The sequence below is a fragment of the Phasianus colchicus genome, chromosome 15 (genome assembly GCF_987193195.1).
Source record: "Phasianus colchicus chromosome 15, bPhaCol1.hap1.1, whole genome shotgun sequence".
In the NCBI taxonomy this organism is placed as follows: Eukaryota; Metazoa; Chordata; class Aves; order Galliformes; family Phasianidae; genus Phasianus; species Phasianus colchicus.
In genome coordinates this window covers 17,838,029-17,853,244 of record NC_143450.1, presented here as the reverse complement: position 1 = coordinate 17,853,244, position 15,216 = coordinate 17,838,029, and the positions used below count along the sequence as shown (strand labels likewise).

The window sequence follows — 15,216 nt, the reverse complement described above, 5'->3', positions numbered from 1 at the left end:
GCCTACAGCACCCAGCCCTGCTCAGCTGCAAGCACTCAGAGCACGGCCAGGTTCCTGCAGGCAGATGGGGTCTGCGGGCAGCACAGGGTACAGACAAGGCTGGGAAATAAAGAGAGAAAAAGAAACAGGCAGGCACCAAGCAGGGTGCAGGCTGTCAGCCCAGCGTGCCCAGCAGAAAAACAGCTCCTGTGGTCATCTGCAGGGACTGACCCACAGCCCCACAGGAATGCATCTCCACACCACCAGAGCGAGGTGCTCGTTTGGAGGATTTTAATAACCACACTCTTAAATCACCGTGATCGCGCAATTTACTTTGAAAACTTCCCCCACTGCAGCTGAAGGATCTATCTGTGCTAGAAACACAGGCTTTTCTGGCTTTTGTCCTGCCACGTTTTCTAACGCAGCTTTCTGCAACGCCAGAAGTAAAGAAAAGCAGAGATCATTTCAGAAGAAAGAAGTGCCCGTGCAGGGGGTGGCAGCAGGCAGCCGCTCCGCTCCCTCGTGCCCAGCGACAGCTCCTGGCGGGGAGCAGCCCTGCTGACTCACAGCACAGCTCCCGCCCCGAGCGCTTCTTCCATAAAAATAAACCCAGCCCTAATAAATCAGCGCATTCCCATAGTAAAACCCTGATTGGTGGCTGGGAGGGAAGAGCCTTCGTCCTACAGCTGAACTATTTCCCTCCCGGCTGGTGATGGAGGATCAGGACTGAGGAAGGCAAACCCCTGACACGCAGGCACGGGCTGCTCTGCATGAGATGTGAGGAGCAGGAGCACAGAGCAGGCCTGAGAGCACGGCACTGCTCACCATTGGGGTGGGGAGCTGGGTGCACAAAGCTCACACATCTCCACACCACAGACAGCGCTCACTTATTAAATGTCACATTTTAAGGCCACCTTGCAATGTATCAGGGCTCACTGCAGCAAAACAAAATCGAGAAATCCCCCTGCATTTGTAATTCTTCACCACTGAACCACAGAATTATTCAGGTTAGAAAAAACCTCCGTTCCCTCAGCTGCTTCCCATAGGATGTGTGCTCCAGACCCCTCAGAGCTCCGCTGTACTCCTCTGGACACAATTGACTTCACTGAGATCAGCAGTTATCAGTCATAACTCATGTAAGCAAAAACACACAAGAAGTGAATAAACCACGGTCACCATATGTCACACTGCCCACATGGGCCAGGGGCCTGAAACAGGGCAACCAATGGCACCAAACCCATCCATCAGCAGCAATGGCACCAAACCTGTCTGCTGGAGAGCTGCAAAGCAAAGAGGGAAAAGGCTGTGGTCAGCGATGGCTGCATGCAGCGTCCATCAGTTCCTCTGTTTCAATGCTAACTTTAGACACACAAAAAAAAACCAAAATCAATTCTGTTTTGGAGTAGTTTTTCATTTACTAAGCTGTGCTGTTGCTGCTTTAGGGAAGGAAGCACCAAATCCAGGATTCCTTGCTTGTTCTCTTAAGGAGTTCTTTGTTCAAAAAGAAATCCTTTTTTTCTCTACAGGAGGAAAGCGGGGCTTCCCATCCTCCTCACACCTGGGGCTCTGCAGCTGCTGTGCTGCAAGCACTGACACCACAGCACAGTGAGCTGCCCCCGCCTTGAGAGAAGATGGGGCAGCCCTGACCCACAGCCAAAAACTCAAAGAAAACAGCAAAGAATGCAAGAAAACGACAAACTCCTGAAGAGGAGCTCCACCATGGGTCTCACAGGTCTGGCAGAGGGTTTGGTGTGGAGCTGAAGAAGCACCGAGAGCAAGGCAGCAACACAGCCTGCTGCCACGCACCCTGCGCTCCTGTAACTGCAGCGGAGCGATGGAAACTCTCACAGCTCTAACAGAGAGCAGCAACTGACCTCAGTGCCCAAGGGCATCCGGGAATTACTGCAGAGCCCCAGCCACTGCACTGCTTAAAGGAACAGGGCTAGCTTTGTACAGGTGTTATTTGCACAGCAGGGCAGATAGGACGGCGCTGTGGGACACTGGCACCACTCAGGCTGTTCTGACCCCAACCGTCCCACCCACACCTCCTACTGCTGCCCCCAGCTGCCCAGTGTGGAGTGGGGCTGAGCACCGTGGGCCGGATGGAGCCAGCAAGCAAAGGGAGCAAAACAATCTGGGTCCATTCAGCCACCGCAGCACTGGGGAGGAAACCTAGCAATAACATTTTCATGGGACCACAAATGAGGTTAAAAGCAGACATTTAAAGACAAACGAATGCATCTGAGCAAACTTCAAAACCCAGCAGCGCAGATGAGCACAGAGCTGTCCTACCTGTGGACAGGTACCTCCACATCACGGCGTCCCACGGTGGCCACCAGCAGCACTGAGATCGGGGAACGTGCAGCCTTGGCACAAGGCCTGGCTGTTTGGGGCAGCGGAGGCGGTGGGAAGGAGGTGATGCTGATGGGTGACGGCCAGAGCCCTGCTCTGCACACGTGCACTTACCTTCACCACATGCTGCTGCCCGAGCGCTGCACCCCACGCCAGGCAGGACAGCCACAGCCAGGGGCACCAGCAGCAGCACCAAGCCACTTCTGTGCGGACCCAGGAGAAAATGCTGAACCCAAGTGTTCACCACAGGCTCCTACGGGCCTGGTTGAAGGGCTGGTGAGAAGGGGCTGTGCTGCAGGCTGCGTGGGGACACGGGGCAGGAAGGCCACCCCATACCGACCCACGTGGAAACGGGGAATCAGCCTGGGCTCGAGGGACCGTGGCTGCGGGGCTCAGAGCACATCTTCATGTGTGCAGGAGAGAAGCTTCTGTGGGAAAATGCGCCGGCCCAGCAGGGCCACGGCAGGAAGGAAATTCCCCATGGCAGAGCCGTCCGCGGTGCGAGGCTGTGTCAAATCCAGGGGACTGCACAAATAGCTCAGCCATCCCCCGGGAGTCGTTGCTAAAGTCGCTATTTTTTCCCTTGAACTTTTCAGATGAAGGAAGCAATAGCAGAAGCAATGGCACAGATTTGGCTGGAGATCAACGGTACTGACAACAGTCATAGATTTAAGTCAGAAGAATAGTCCTTTGTGTTTGCTGGAGTTATCTCCAGACGGGTCAAGCAGTTCAAACAGCAATGCAGGGCTCTGCGTGCAGCACACCCTGCAGGCAGGCTGAGCAAACCCACCCTGCTGATCCCCCGCTCAGACCAAGACGTGCAGGACGCGCCCTAAGCAGCCATTAAAAATTAAAGCATTAAATTGCATTCTTCAACAAACTGCTGGGATTCAGAGCAAGAAACAGCCCTGATTAAAGATTAAGGATGGTGAGCCTATAAAACACTAATTACCACCATACTTACAGTGAGTTCGGCCTGTTGGGTTTAATTACTTCTAGTTCGAGATCACTTGAGTTCAGGTTGGATTGAGGCGCGCTGTTGGAGTTGAGGAAGCTGTTTACATTTGAAGAGATGACGGATTCCAGGCTGGAGTTGATGATGCTGTTTCTGTTTTCCTCTGGAAAACACCAAAAAAACCCCAAGAGTTGCCAGACAGAGGCAGCCAGGCTCCTGCCCATCACCCCTGCCCCAGTGTAAATTCAGCAGCATCCTACCAGACCTCCACAGACAGGCACTGAGTTCCCAGGCATGTTTTCTATGTATTATGCCTTAAAGTATGAGAAGTAACAGTTATTCTTTTCTCTTTCTAAAGATGCAACATGAATAACATTTTTAGCAAGAAAATATTGATTTTTCTCAAGATATTAATACTTTACGTTCCCAAGGACTTCCAAAGGACCACATAACCCAAGAAAGAAAGGGATGAGACTACACGCAGGAATTAATTTGTCTGTGGCTGAGATCAGGTACCACAGATCTGAAAGTGTTCAGAGGGGATAACAGTTATGGAAGGAGAAAAGGACAGATCACCCAATTAAAGTTTATCCCAACAAAAAAATGCTTCAGTCTAAACATGACATCAGCCACTAGCTGCCTTTTCTGCCAGGTCTACAGTCACAGTGCAGCACTGCTGATAACACCAGTGAGGAGAACAACCTGCCCTGCTGCCCAGCTCACTGCCCACACCTGGACTCAGCTCTCCTCATTTCCCTTCATCCTGCCCTGCTAAGAGATGTCCCCCTAATTTGTGTAACTTCAGCACCGAGGTGTGAAAACATTATGCATCCCAAAGCAACCTCCACAGCATGGGTTTCCTCCTCATCTCTGTGCTGAATTACCTAAAATCGCATTAATTCATTTTCATAAGATGCTTTTTCCGTATAAGCAGCAATTGTAATTGTAATTGAGAGAGGCAATTATCATCACTGATGGCACAGAAAGCTGCTCTACTGCAGAGAACTGCCACTTCTGTGATGATGTTTCCTGAAAGACAGACAACTGCTGGAAAACACAAGGAGTGCTACTTTAAAGAATTTCTTTGAAAGATTTGTTTATGTCCTGTGCACGCTAATACGATGAAATTGCTACTAAAAAGCACATGGTCACAAAGCACCCCCTATTCTCAAGCCCATCCAACTATACATCCCTTCCAATTACACATCTGCATTAGGACAATTAATACTCACAAAAGGAGAAAGCAGTGTAAGAGAAACTCCTGAGCTACATGGAGAGCTACTCCTGAGCACACAGCAGAGAGGAAACCCTGCGTGCCTGGAAAATAGCTTGGGAGCAGCGCTGCCTCAGGGACGGGGAGGTGGGATGCTGGGTGAGCCCTCTGCCACTGTTCCAAAAGAAAAGGATGACATGACCAAAAGGACGTGGATGCAAAGGGAGGGGGCGGACCAACATCCTGGTCACATCACTGTGCCATCGAGTTCTTGTGGTGCCTGGACAAAGTCAGAGTGCTTACAAGGCAGTGAGAGGCTCAAACCCCATTTAGATCAGGCTATCATCCAGAGATCAGCCAATGCCAAGGATGAGATAATTACATCAACACATGTTACCAGTTCCTGAAACTACATGCCATGAATCTTGGTCTCCAGCAGGCTATCAAGGGAACTCTCCAAACACTGACTGGAAGACAGAGCAGCCAGCAGATGAAATAAGGGAGAAATTAACCTGCCAAAGGGCCCTAAGCCCCAAAAAGGTCAATGCAAAGCACTCCTTGATCTTTGCCCCCAGCAGCACAGCTTTCAGAGCCGTTCTGTGCACTGCACGGCCGGCAGCGCCCTGCAGCCTATTCAGATGCCACATCCAGTTGTTTCCAAACATTTTCTGCCTGAGGCTAAAGTTCGAAAATAAGCTCTGTAAGCCTAACAAATCAGTGTCAATTGTCTGTGTAATCTCAGACACAGCTACCAGCCAACATTGAATTAAAGTCCCTATCAGCCAAGAAACTGGAAGTGTTTCATTTACAGAGAATGGGAGATGAATGGCAGAATTGGAAAGCATCCCTTTATTCTATTTCCTCCTTTTTAAAAGTCTGATACCGCATACAGTTTAAGCAAAGGATTCTTTGCTGAGGCATTTAGCTCAGTCTCACAGCTCAGGGAGCAGAACTGCAAACTCCTGCTGTGTATTTCTGCTCTGTAGCATGCGAGACAGCCCTGTGCAGAGCGAGATGGGAGGGGATGCTGACTCCTTCACCAACGTATCTGGAGCACCAAATAGAGACCAAAATGGAAAGACGATCTTCCACATTTTTAAACAATCATAGCACCTACTCCACAAGAAAATACAGAACATATATAGGGCTTGCTATATCTGTAAAAGTGCCTCACTTCTCCAGCGAGAAATGAGGATCGACTTTGGACACCCCATGGGCTCTGCCTTGTGCCCCTCAGCTGCTGGGGACATGGGGACAGGGCAGCAACTCTATAGCACACCAGTGCATCCTGCACCAAGCCTTGCTGCAGCCTGGGATGCCAGGCAGGCTTTGTGCTCCCCATTGGCACAGCAGTGCAGGGACCAGAGGCCCTGTCCCCTTACAGGATGCGTCTTTCATCAGCACCAGCACAGCTGTGCTCCATGGCAGGGGAATGGTGCCGTGCAGTGACACGGGGCAGGGCTGGGTGAGGGGGCACTTACGCTTCTCGCTGGGCTGTGCGGTGTGGAATAGGGTGAGCGGCCGCTCACTGCACGATGGAGGCTTGGACTCTGTGCTCTTCTTGCGGGACAGCAGCAGCTGTGAGTTTGACGGCGGCGTCTCTGGCACGGTGTTAAATATCTGTTAGGGCCAACAAAGAGGTCTCTTCAGCATCAGCTGCTCAAGCAGAGCAGCTCTCTGCCCTCAGCATCCTGCCATCACACCAAGGAACAGCATCAACGGAGGTCACGCATTCAATAACGTAACATGTGGGGCATCATTTCCTGAACTCCACATTCTCATTCTGTTTGCACTCCTCTTCTCTACTCTTCACCAAACACATAGAGTGCAAAATGTGAAAAACCCCAACAACCCGGCAGGCTGCTCCTGGTGAAGGGCCTGCAGTGCCCTTGCAGGTGGTGGAAGAATGCCCTGGGCAAGAACCCCAGCAGGCACCCAGGTGTGTAAATGTGGCAGTGCACAGCTGGACAAGGGTAGCGCACAGCTGGACCACCAGGACACAGAGGAAGGGCGACACCGAGCTGCCTCCCAACCCCTTAAGGGTGGCACACAGCACCCAAGCTAAATGTGACCACTCTCAACAGAGGAAAGTCAAGAGCTAGCTGCCTGTCCAAAAGGACCAGTGCTTATTTTGAAGCTCCAAAGAGGGAGGAGTCAGAGCCATATAACAAACAGTTCCTGCTAGAGGTGGCCTTGCAGCATCACACCCCTAGAAGCCCTGCCAGCCTGCCCAGCAGCACAGGGAGCTCTGCTCTCCTTCATTTCAATGCTTCTTCAGTTTGTTTCACTTTTCAGTTTGAGAAAAATAACTGAGACATGCTCCTCACCGAGCAAACCTGTGTTATAACTCTCCCATCCCAGAGTCTAATTAACAGAGAGAGCGAGACAGTTTAATCATCAGAGTGGGAGAGGAGCAGCCAGGCTCCATAAATTACACATACAGCCCCCATGCTCAATGTGCAGCTGGAGGCTCCTGGAGCAACTCGCACCCCCGGTGAAACGCAGCCAAACCTATGAGATGCTCTGCAAGGAGCTGCCCTCCAGCCTCAGCTGGAAGCTCCAAGGCCAAGGGCATCGCTGCTACAAAGCTTTGCTAATTGCAGAAAACAAAGATGAGGTGCTGAGGGCTTTGACCTCAGCGTTAACTCTGACAGAGGCAGTGCTGGGGTCTGGGTAACACCCTGCAGAACCAGCCCTGTTGGTGGGCAGCACTGAGCCACTCGCAGGTCAGCTGCCCCCTCCTTGGTCTGAAGGGAGCACCAGCAGCACTGTACATCGATCTCATCATTTCCCAACACTTCATACAACACAAATTGCCTTTTCCAGTGCATTATTAAAGGAGCAGCTTTGGAAAATAAAAATGGATGGACACCTGCAATTTTCCAGTACAACACAGCATCCCTGGTTTCTTGCAGAGGATTCACTCTCAGTTTGCTTGTCATGGCAGAAAAACCATCTTATCCCTTTAAAAACACGTAACCCACATGTATCCTGCAGCAGGTTATGCTGTGTGTTGCTCTTACAAACATACGCTGCACATCTGCCCCAGCTCCAGGGCTCCCATCCACCCCACTGCAGCTCTGGGCACACACACAGCACAGCGCTCTGTGCCTCACTGTGATAACAGCAATTTTAATGGGAGAGGCATCCCACTTACCTGAGGGAAATATAATGTAATACCAGACAGTTGCTGATTGCCAGGAACCATTCAAATCAATTACATTTTCCCTGAGAATGCACTTAATCATAAACAGTGGCTGTGAGTCACCAGTGTAAAACAATATAAAGCAGCAGCAGCGCAGCACAGAGGGCTCACATATTGTTAATCACCTACAGCAGCTCCTGCAGGGAAACTTCAATGAGTTCCAATCAATTCAAATTAAGGAATACACTGAAACTAAACAGTCCTAAAGAGGGAGTGAACCAGCACCGGGACTGACTTTAAAGGAGATTTTCCTCCCAGTCGCTGCCTCCTGCTACCTCCCTCTTTCTTGGAGAATCTAGGAGAAATGGGGACGTGGCTCCAACAGCATCCTGCATGCAGCATCACTGTGCCACACGGTACCCGTGCCTGTGTGCAGGCAGTGCAGGCAGCACGGGCAGCGCAGTGCAGACAGTGCAAGCATCACCTCTCCATCCTGCACCATCAGTACCCACTGCACGAGAGCAGCCAGGCAGCACAGACAGCACGCAGCACAAACGCCCACCCGCAGTCGATGTGTGACGGCAGCACACAGCCCAGTCACAGCTTTCCCTTCTGCTGGTGCCATAAATTACTCCAAAGGAAGGGTAGCCATGGAAGCACTCGGGAGCCCTGCGGCACCAGGTGTCACTTTGCTGGTGAGCAGCACTGCAGCCCACACAGACGATCACTGCAGAAATCCGTCATCGATCCCCCCAGGTGCCATCTGATGGAGGAGGCTCAGCTCAAACTGAACAAGAACCAGCCTGAGGCCCCGCTTCTGCAAGGATCTGTGAGGGGAAGGCAGCCATGGGGCTCAGCGAGGAAAGAGACAGCGAAGTGCACCCACAGCAGTGACACGATGCTTGAATGGTTTCCTGGTGCCACTGCTGGGACACCGCAGATGGATAGACAGATGGATGGACAGACAGACAGGCAGATGGCCACCAACAGCCTCATGCTCATGCCTACTGCTCAGCACAGGGCTGGGGCTCAGCCACAGGCTTGCAGCCGCTGCTCGCACTCCCCCCTGCAGCAGCCCACAATTAAGCAATCACTGTAACTACACCCCACAAAGATAAGAGAAAATAGCTCCTCCATGCTAAATAAATACCACGGTGTTTATCTGCCTGTGGAGGAAATTTCTCCAACAACATGCAAACCATCCCATCCATCCCTGCTGGACGTGCACTCGCTGCCCCTCGGCAGCACCAGGCAGATGAGTCCCAGGGCTGATACCTGCACCACATGCACGTGGGACTCAGCCTTGCAGCTTACACACGCAACTGAGGGACTAACAGGAGAGAGCCCCGAGTAGCAGACAGCCCCGAGCATCACATCTTCCCTGGCCCGGGCTGCTTGCATATCACAGGCACCCAGCAGCACTGCATGGGAAGTTCAGCAACACACCACCTCTGGTCAGTGGCCCTGGAGGATGCTGTGTCTCACCGCCACTCCATGCATGCACAAGCACTCTGTGAGCAATGCTCACAGTTCAGTGTTTTAGTGTTGCCATTTGCAGAATTACATGGACTCCCACGGGCATTCATTTGAGAGCCTTCTCCCGTTATCACCTCCAAGGTGACCAGAACCCCAGGGGTCAGTGAACGCCCTAAGGGGAGGGCCAGGAGTCCTCCAGCTGCAGCAGAGCTACTGCAGTGCTGCACCAGCAGAGCCAGCAACAGGTGGGAGCATCCCTGCAACAGACACAACTGTGCCTTGTCACAGCGGATCAGCGCTGCAGAGGAAGTCAGTGCTTGGATAAACACAGATGTAGTCAGAAAAGCAGCAACCGAGTCGGGCCTTTTGTGGCTGCTGGCCATGGACAGCAAGGAGGGCCCTGGGGAAGCGGGCTGCAGCTTGCAAAGTGACAAATCTGGTGTAGGAAATAAACTGTACTGATAGAAACAAGTAAAGTCTTTACCTTCTCATGGTTTTCTATTAAAATTTCAATCACAATATTCTGAAACTTGATGTCCATAATGGCAGCGACTGTTTCCTCTTGGGGTCGAAGCAGCGTTGGCCCAAACACCACACCCAGATTAGCAACAGTCATCAGGTTCTGCTTGTGGTTATCTGCAACTCTGCAAAAGAAAACCAACAGAAGTAGGTGATGGGAACAATCAGGATGGACTCCCATCCTTGCCTGGCACCGGGCTTACAAGTCTGTTTGCGTTCCTGACACTTCTGGGGAGCCCCCTGAAGCTTCAGCCATGTGGAAAAGTACAGCCTTAACTGTTGTGTTATGGCAGGCATTGCAGCTCAGGATTTGGCTAATCCCATAAAACCCCAATGCTTCCCCGGCCACCGAGGCTCATGTTGCAAACCACTCCCAGGAAAACATCTTGAATCATTAATGCTTGAAACCCTTCTAAAAACAAATTGTTGGACCTCTGACACATGCAGCTCTCCAGCTGAACAAGTGACCTCATATGTTCCAAAATCCAATCCTTTCTCACCCATTTTTTTTGCCTTCACGGGTCAGCCCCATCGAGTTGGCTGCAGGGGGCCGGGCGAGGAAACCTCCCAGCCAGGGAGACATGGACACTGGAGCCTTGCTCCCAGACAGGCCATGTGGTGATACGTCATGGAGTGACATGCAAGTCACAAGGAGGTGACAAGGAGGATGTGCAGCAGGAGCCCACAGCCCCATCACCACAAGTCTGTGGTTTTTTCCTGCCCTCTTCAACCAGGAAGCGCAGTGACTTCAGATGGTGTCAGCACAGATCCGTATCCTATGTTTTTAGAGCAGTGCCTTTCCCCCGCCATCTCTCTCCCTGGAGAAATACACTAGGCTAGCACATGGGAGCACAGGACTCAGACACTGCTGCAAGTTACTGCCATGAGTTTTATTGCTCATCACAGAACTAAGATTGCAGCGCTCACCGTGCATGCAGACGCAGCTCATTTCAGCACAGTGTAAACTCAAAATAAAATAAGCTTTCTATCCTTCTCCATCCAAACCTCATTTGAGTCAGAAAAGAACTCTTCACTCCTCATCCTACACAGGGCTTCCTGGGTGACAGCAGTGGCAGCAGCAGACCCAGGGATGGTTGGAGCTCCTGCCCCACGCAGTCTTGTCCCCACACTCAGTGCAGGCAGGAGCCTGGTCTGCTGCATGTTCCAGCCCTGCAGAGCACACACCAGCACACTGAGAATGCCAGGGCTTGTGTTCCAACCCAAAGGTGCAGAAATCCCTTTTACCTCCCCGGTGCTGGGAAGCCCTGGATGTTTCCTCGTGGTGTCTGAGAAGCCCCCCCTGCCTGCAGACCGTGGCCCCATGGCCACGCACCCAAATCCCTTTCCTCCTCCCACACCTCCCTAACAGACATTTAAAACGCCACTGGAATCTTCACCTTGCAGCACAATCTGTATTTCAAATGCACACTCCTGTGCTCCCACTTGGGTTTCAGAAGACTGAAACTGAAATAGTTGTGAATAGCACTAATAAAATAATAATTGTAACGATCTTCTGTGGTTACTAAAACAATGTTCATTTATAAAAAAAAACAAATTGATCTAAGTCTTACAAAATTAGGTCCCTTCATTTCTCATTACCATTATCATGCAATACATCACTCTAATAAATTGCCCTGTCATTGACTTATTACCGCCAGGCAGCCGTACCCAGTCCCGTTAATTATTACAGACTGCAGCATTAATGGGTTCCCAACGAGGACAGGGCCGTGCTGCACACACAGCCCCGCTCTGCTGTGCCCTGGTGCTTTGGCTCTGCAAAGGGCCAACATTTTGTAACCATACAGCCCTCGGGTTCTGCTGGAACAAACAGGGTGGCACAGCACCGCTGCACCGCGGGTACTTTTCCACCAGCAGCCGTTATAATGGTTACTAAAGCTATGCTACAAAACATGATTCACCTTTCACATCCTTCACATTCCACATCCATTATCCACAAGATGATTTACTATAAATTATACCTCTTCATCTGCCTTTGTACCAGCAAATAATGCCCTGGTTTCTAAAGATGGGGTGTTCTCAACCAAAGTGTCCCTAATGCCAGTGCTTTTCACAGATGCTTTCTGCAGACATCGCTCGTTCCACACCAGAGCTGCCCTCCAGGAGGTTTACAAGTATTTGCTGCATTTTCCCTTTAACCTGCTGTTTCTTCCTGGCCCTCGGCGCACTCTGAAATCAACTGCACTGGCAGTAATTTAGCTGGGTCCCTCCTCAGGGCTCTCTCCCACCCACGCTTTGCAGTCTCCTGCAGCACAGATGGGAGATGGGAACCCAGCACAACTCCCTGGGTAGCAGTGGCTGCTCACAGCTGGGCTCCAGACTGGTTATGGGCTGTCCCTCCCAGCTCCCACTGCCCTGCACCCAGTGCAGCATCACAGGCACTGATGTAAGCACTGCCACTGCTGCAGCCCTGCAGCACCGCTGCCCTGAGGCCATGCAGCCACTCAGCTCTGCATTCACTCTCAGAAAAACAAAGGAGAAGGGGAGCAGAGCAAATCCATGTTGTATGCTAAATTAGATTATGCCTGGGTTGCTTGGATACTGTATAATCACCGGCATGACCAAACATAATTTAATACAGAGTAATTGGTAGTCAGGCTTCAGTGCAGGGGAAGCATACAGGAACGGTAAATATTTCTTTTTTGCACAGGCTTGAAATCAGCATCAGGTAACAAACGCGCTGCGTCGAGGCATGGCGAGCTGTGGGAAATGCTGTCCCAGCACTCCTTTATTTTACAGATGTTAACAAACCCAGTTTGTCCAGCCTGGTCCACAGCTCCTACTCACTTGTATGGAAACCCAATTATGGACCCATTTCACTGCCCACTGACCCACGGAGAAGCCTGTGGTGTGAGAAGCCCCAGGAGCCCTGCACAGCAGCTAGCCCACACCACAGTAGTGCCCAGCGTCCCAAAAAACAATACAGCCAGCCTAACGAGCCCTATAGGATAGAAAACAGCACTGTTACACCACACTGCTACACACTGGTCAAACCACATTTCACGTCTATCACCACCAGCAAAGCTTCCAGTTAACATGAAAACCTGATCGGGGGTGAGCAGCCCTACCACTGCTCAGGCTGCTATGGCAGTTTGCTGCGTACTGAACATGGGGATGAATTACAGACAAGGAGCACAGACAGCACAGACAGTTGGGTGGCAGAGGCACTGCTGCACCCAGCAGCACGGGGGGTGGTGGGTGGGCTCTGGGGGGTTTCTGAGGGCAGCCAGGGCCCCCTCGACTCCCCCAGTCCCATCCCTGCAATTTGGGTCACACACACCCCCGGACAGAGAGCGGGCAGCTGCCTGAGCACACAATTGGAGGTATTTATGGGATAAAACCTAATGAGTTCTGGGAAATGTTCCTGGGTGCATTCAAGTCATCCCTGCACATTATGGAGCTTAATTGGGCTGCGGCTGATGAGCGTGTAGGTGGGAGCGGGACGAGTGTTCAGCCCAGCTCTGCAGGGGGGCAGCAGGATGGGGCAGGGGAGGGGGCCGGGAGGGGGCACAGAGAGGCAGTGCTGCTGGGAGAAGGGCACAGAGGGCACTCAGGACTGGGGAGTGCTGTGCAGAGCTGCAGAGGGACGCCCAGCACGCAGCCCAGGAGCTCTGCCTGAGGGGACGCAGTGGCAGCTTTGGGGCAGCATGCTGGACTGCTGTACCATAGCACGAGGCGCCTGGAGCTGGGAGGGGATCGTCAGTGAGGTCATCAGTGGGAACATCAGTGTGATCCAAAATCGGGAGGCCCTAATGTGGAGTTTTGTCAAAAGCAAACATATGTCAGGAAAGAAACAGCTCAAGTTTGAAGGCAGCACCGAGGACAACGATCACGGATGGATCTCCGAGTTACTCCAAGGAGATTTTTTTTGCACTCAGCAGCAGCTCTTGAACAGCACGTGCACAAGGCTAGAGCAGGGCATGGATGGGCTGCAGTGTAGCTGGGGCAGCTCCAGCTTCCCAACCAGAGAGCAGACACAGAAAGGACACACCTGCACACCGCACAGCCCTCGCTTACCCCATTGTGCTGATTAAGGCCTGGATACGGCCTCTCTGGGCCAAAAAGGCTCAATGAGCTGCTGGGATGGGATGCAACCAGCAGGTCTGGAAGGAGGATGCACTGCCAGGGAAGCACAAAGCCTCCAGCACAGACAAAGAGAAACGTTCTAAAAACAGTTGACAAAGTGCTCGGCTGCAACACCGAGAAGCACAGCGGTGCCCAGCCAGCAGCCTCACGGCTCTCAGGTTTCCCTGCTCTGCGCTGCTCGCTGGGAGCCGTCCTGCTGCAACAAGGCTCCCTTCTTCTCGCGGGTGAATCTGGCCACAGCTGGAAGCTTGGGTTCGCTCCCAGGGCAATAAAAGTGCTGGTATCACGTTGAACAGATGCACAGGCCAAATGCTAACTTTGGTATTGGTAAAGCTCATCAGAGTGAATACCATGCACGCTGCGACTTGCAAGTAAAGCACGCGTGGTGCTGCAGCACAGGCTTTGCAAAGCAAGCCTTTACTTCTACATGCAGCACCTCTGACTTTGAGCAAGCTGAGCTGGATGCCAGATCTCAGGGGAATGCACTGCAGGAGCAGGGGCACAAGGGGGACACTGCAGCACACACTTGTGGGAGGAGGGATGGCACCGAGTGCAGCTCCCATAGCGCACGGCCCGACCCCAACCTTCTGCTCTTTCCCTAATTCTGTGTGTGAGCACAGCGCTCATTTAGAACTTCAGCCCATTATGCTTAATTACATCTTTCCTCTAATTACAGTAACAACAGTCACTTCTCCCATTAGGGACAGCCCTGCAGTGCAGTTTTGGCTGTGCCTGTGCAGCAGTGCTGGTGTCCCCATGCCCCCATGCCCTGGCACTGCCACCTCCGTGGTACACGGGCTGGTGTTTGGAGAAGAGCAGAAATCACCAGCACTTTCACACCGCAACAAGAATCAGCACAGCCTGCTGTGATAAAGCGCCAAGAGAGAATGGATAGGCTTAAAAAAAAATAAAAACAACCCTGCTCACTCTTGATTCAACCTGTTTCTATACACGGTTTCAGTTTCACTGTGATAACCAATTACAAAGAATCCAGATAACTACATGCCACCCCCAATGCCTACACCACAGAATCCTCCCGGAGGTGACAATGCCTGGTGTCAAGGCGTCAACACCCCCAGCCACGTGCTGCCAGCCCCACCGGCACAAGCCCTGTTCCAATGTAACCCACCCAGAATCAGATCCAGAGAGAGAGGACTCCACGTGCTCTGGGGACACCAGACCCAACCTGCTAAGAGATGCTGCAGCCTCCAACGTGTGCTCCTCGGAGCTTAGAGCAGAGGTCCTTCAGAATGCATGGAACCTGCTGGGCCAAGCAACATGGGAAGAAAGCCACTAGCAAATGCAAACTGCTAATCTCTTGGCAATCTAGTCTTAGGAGGTGAAGAGTTCATCTGCAGAAGTAGAACAAAACCCTTTGCTCACTTACATGTTACGGGAAGCCAAGTACAAGAAACACAGAGAACACCTACGGGATTATTAATTTTTTTCATTCTGCAGAATTTCCCATTAACA

At 51.9% G+C, this 15,216-nt stretch overlaps 1 protein-coding gene across 3 annotated transcripts in view; it reads right to left on the bottom strand.

Moving 5' to 3' along the window:
• ARHGAP26 (Rho GTPase activating protein 26) overlaps window positions 1–15,216 on the bottom strand; it is a 103,630-nt gene that overhangs the window by 22,688 nt on the left and 65,726 nt on the right. For all 3 annotated transcript variants that reach the window (XM_031598500.2, XM_090150695.1, XM_031598499.2), the window contains exons 18-20: window positions 9,605–9,764; window positions 5,981–6,119; window positions 3,296–3,449 (exon numbers count right to left, since the gene is read on the bottom strand). In XM_031598500.2, the coding sequence (XP_031454360.1) occupies window positions 3,296–3,449; window positions 5,981–6,119; window positions 9,605–9,764 (453 nt within the window). The remainder of the gene's footprint in view (window positions 1–3,295; window positions 3,450–5,980; window positions 6,120–9,604; window positions 9,765–15,216) is intronic.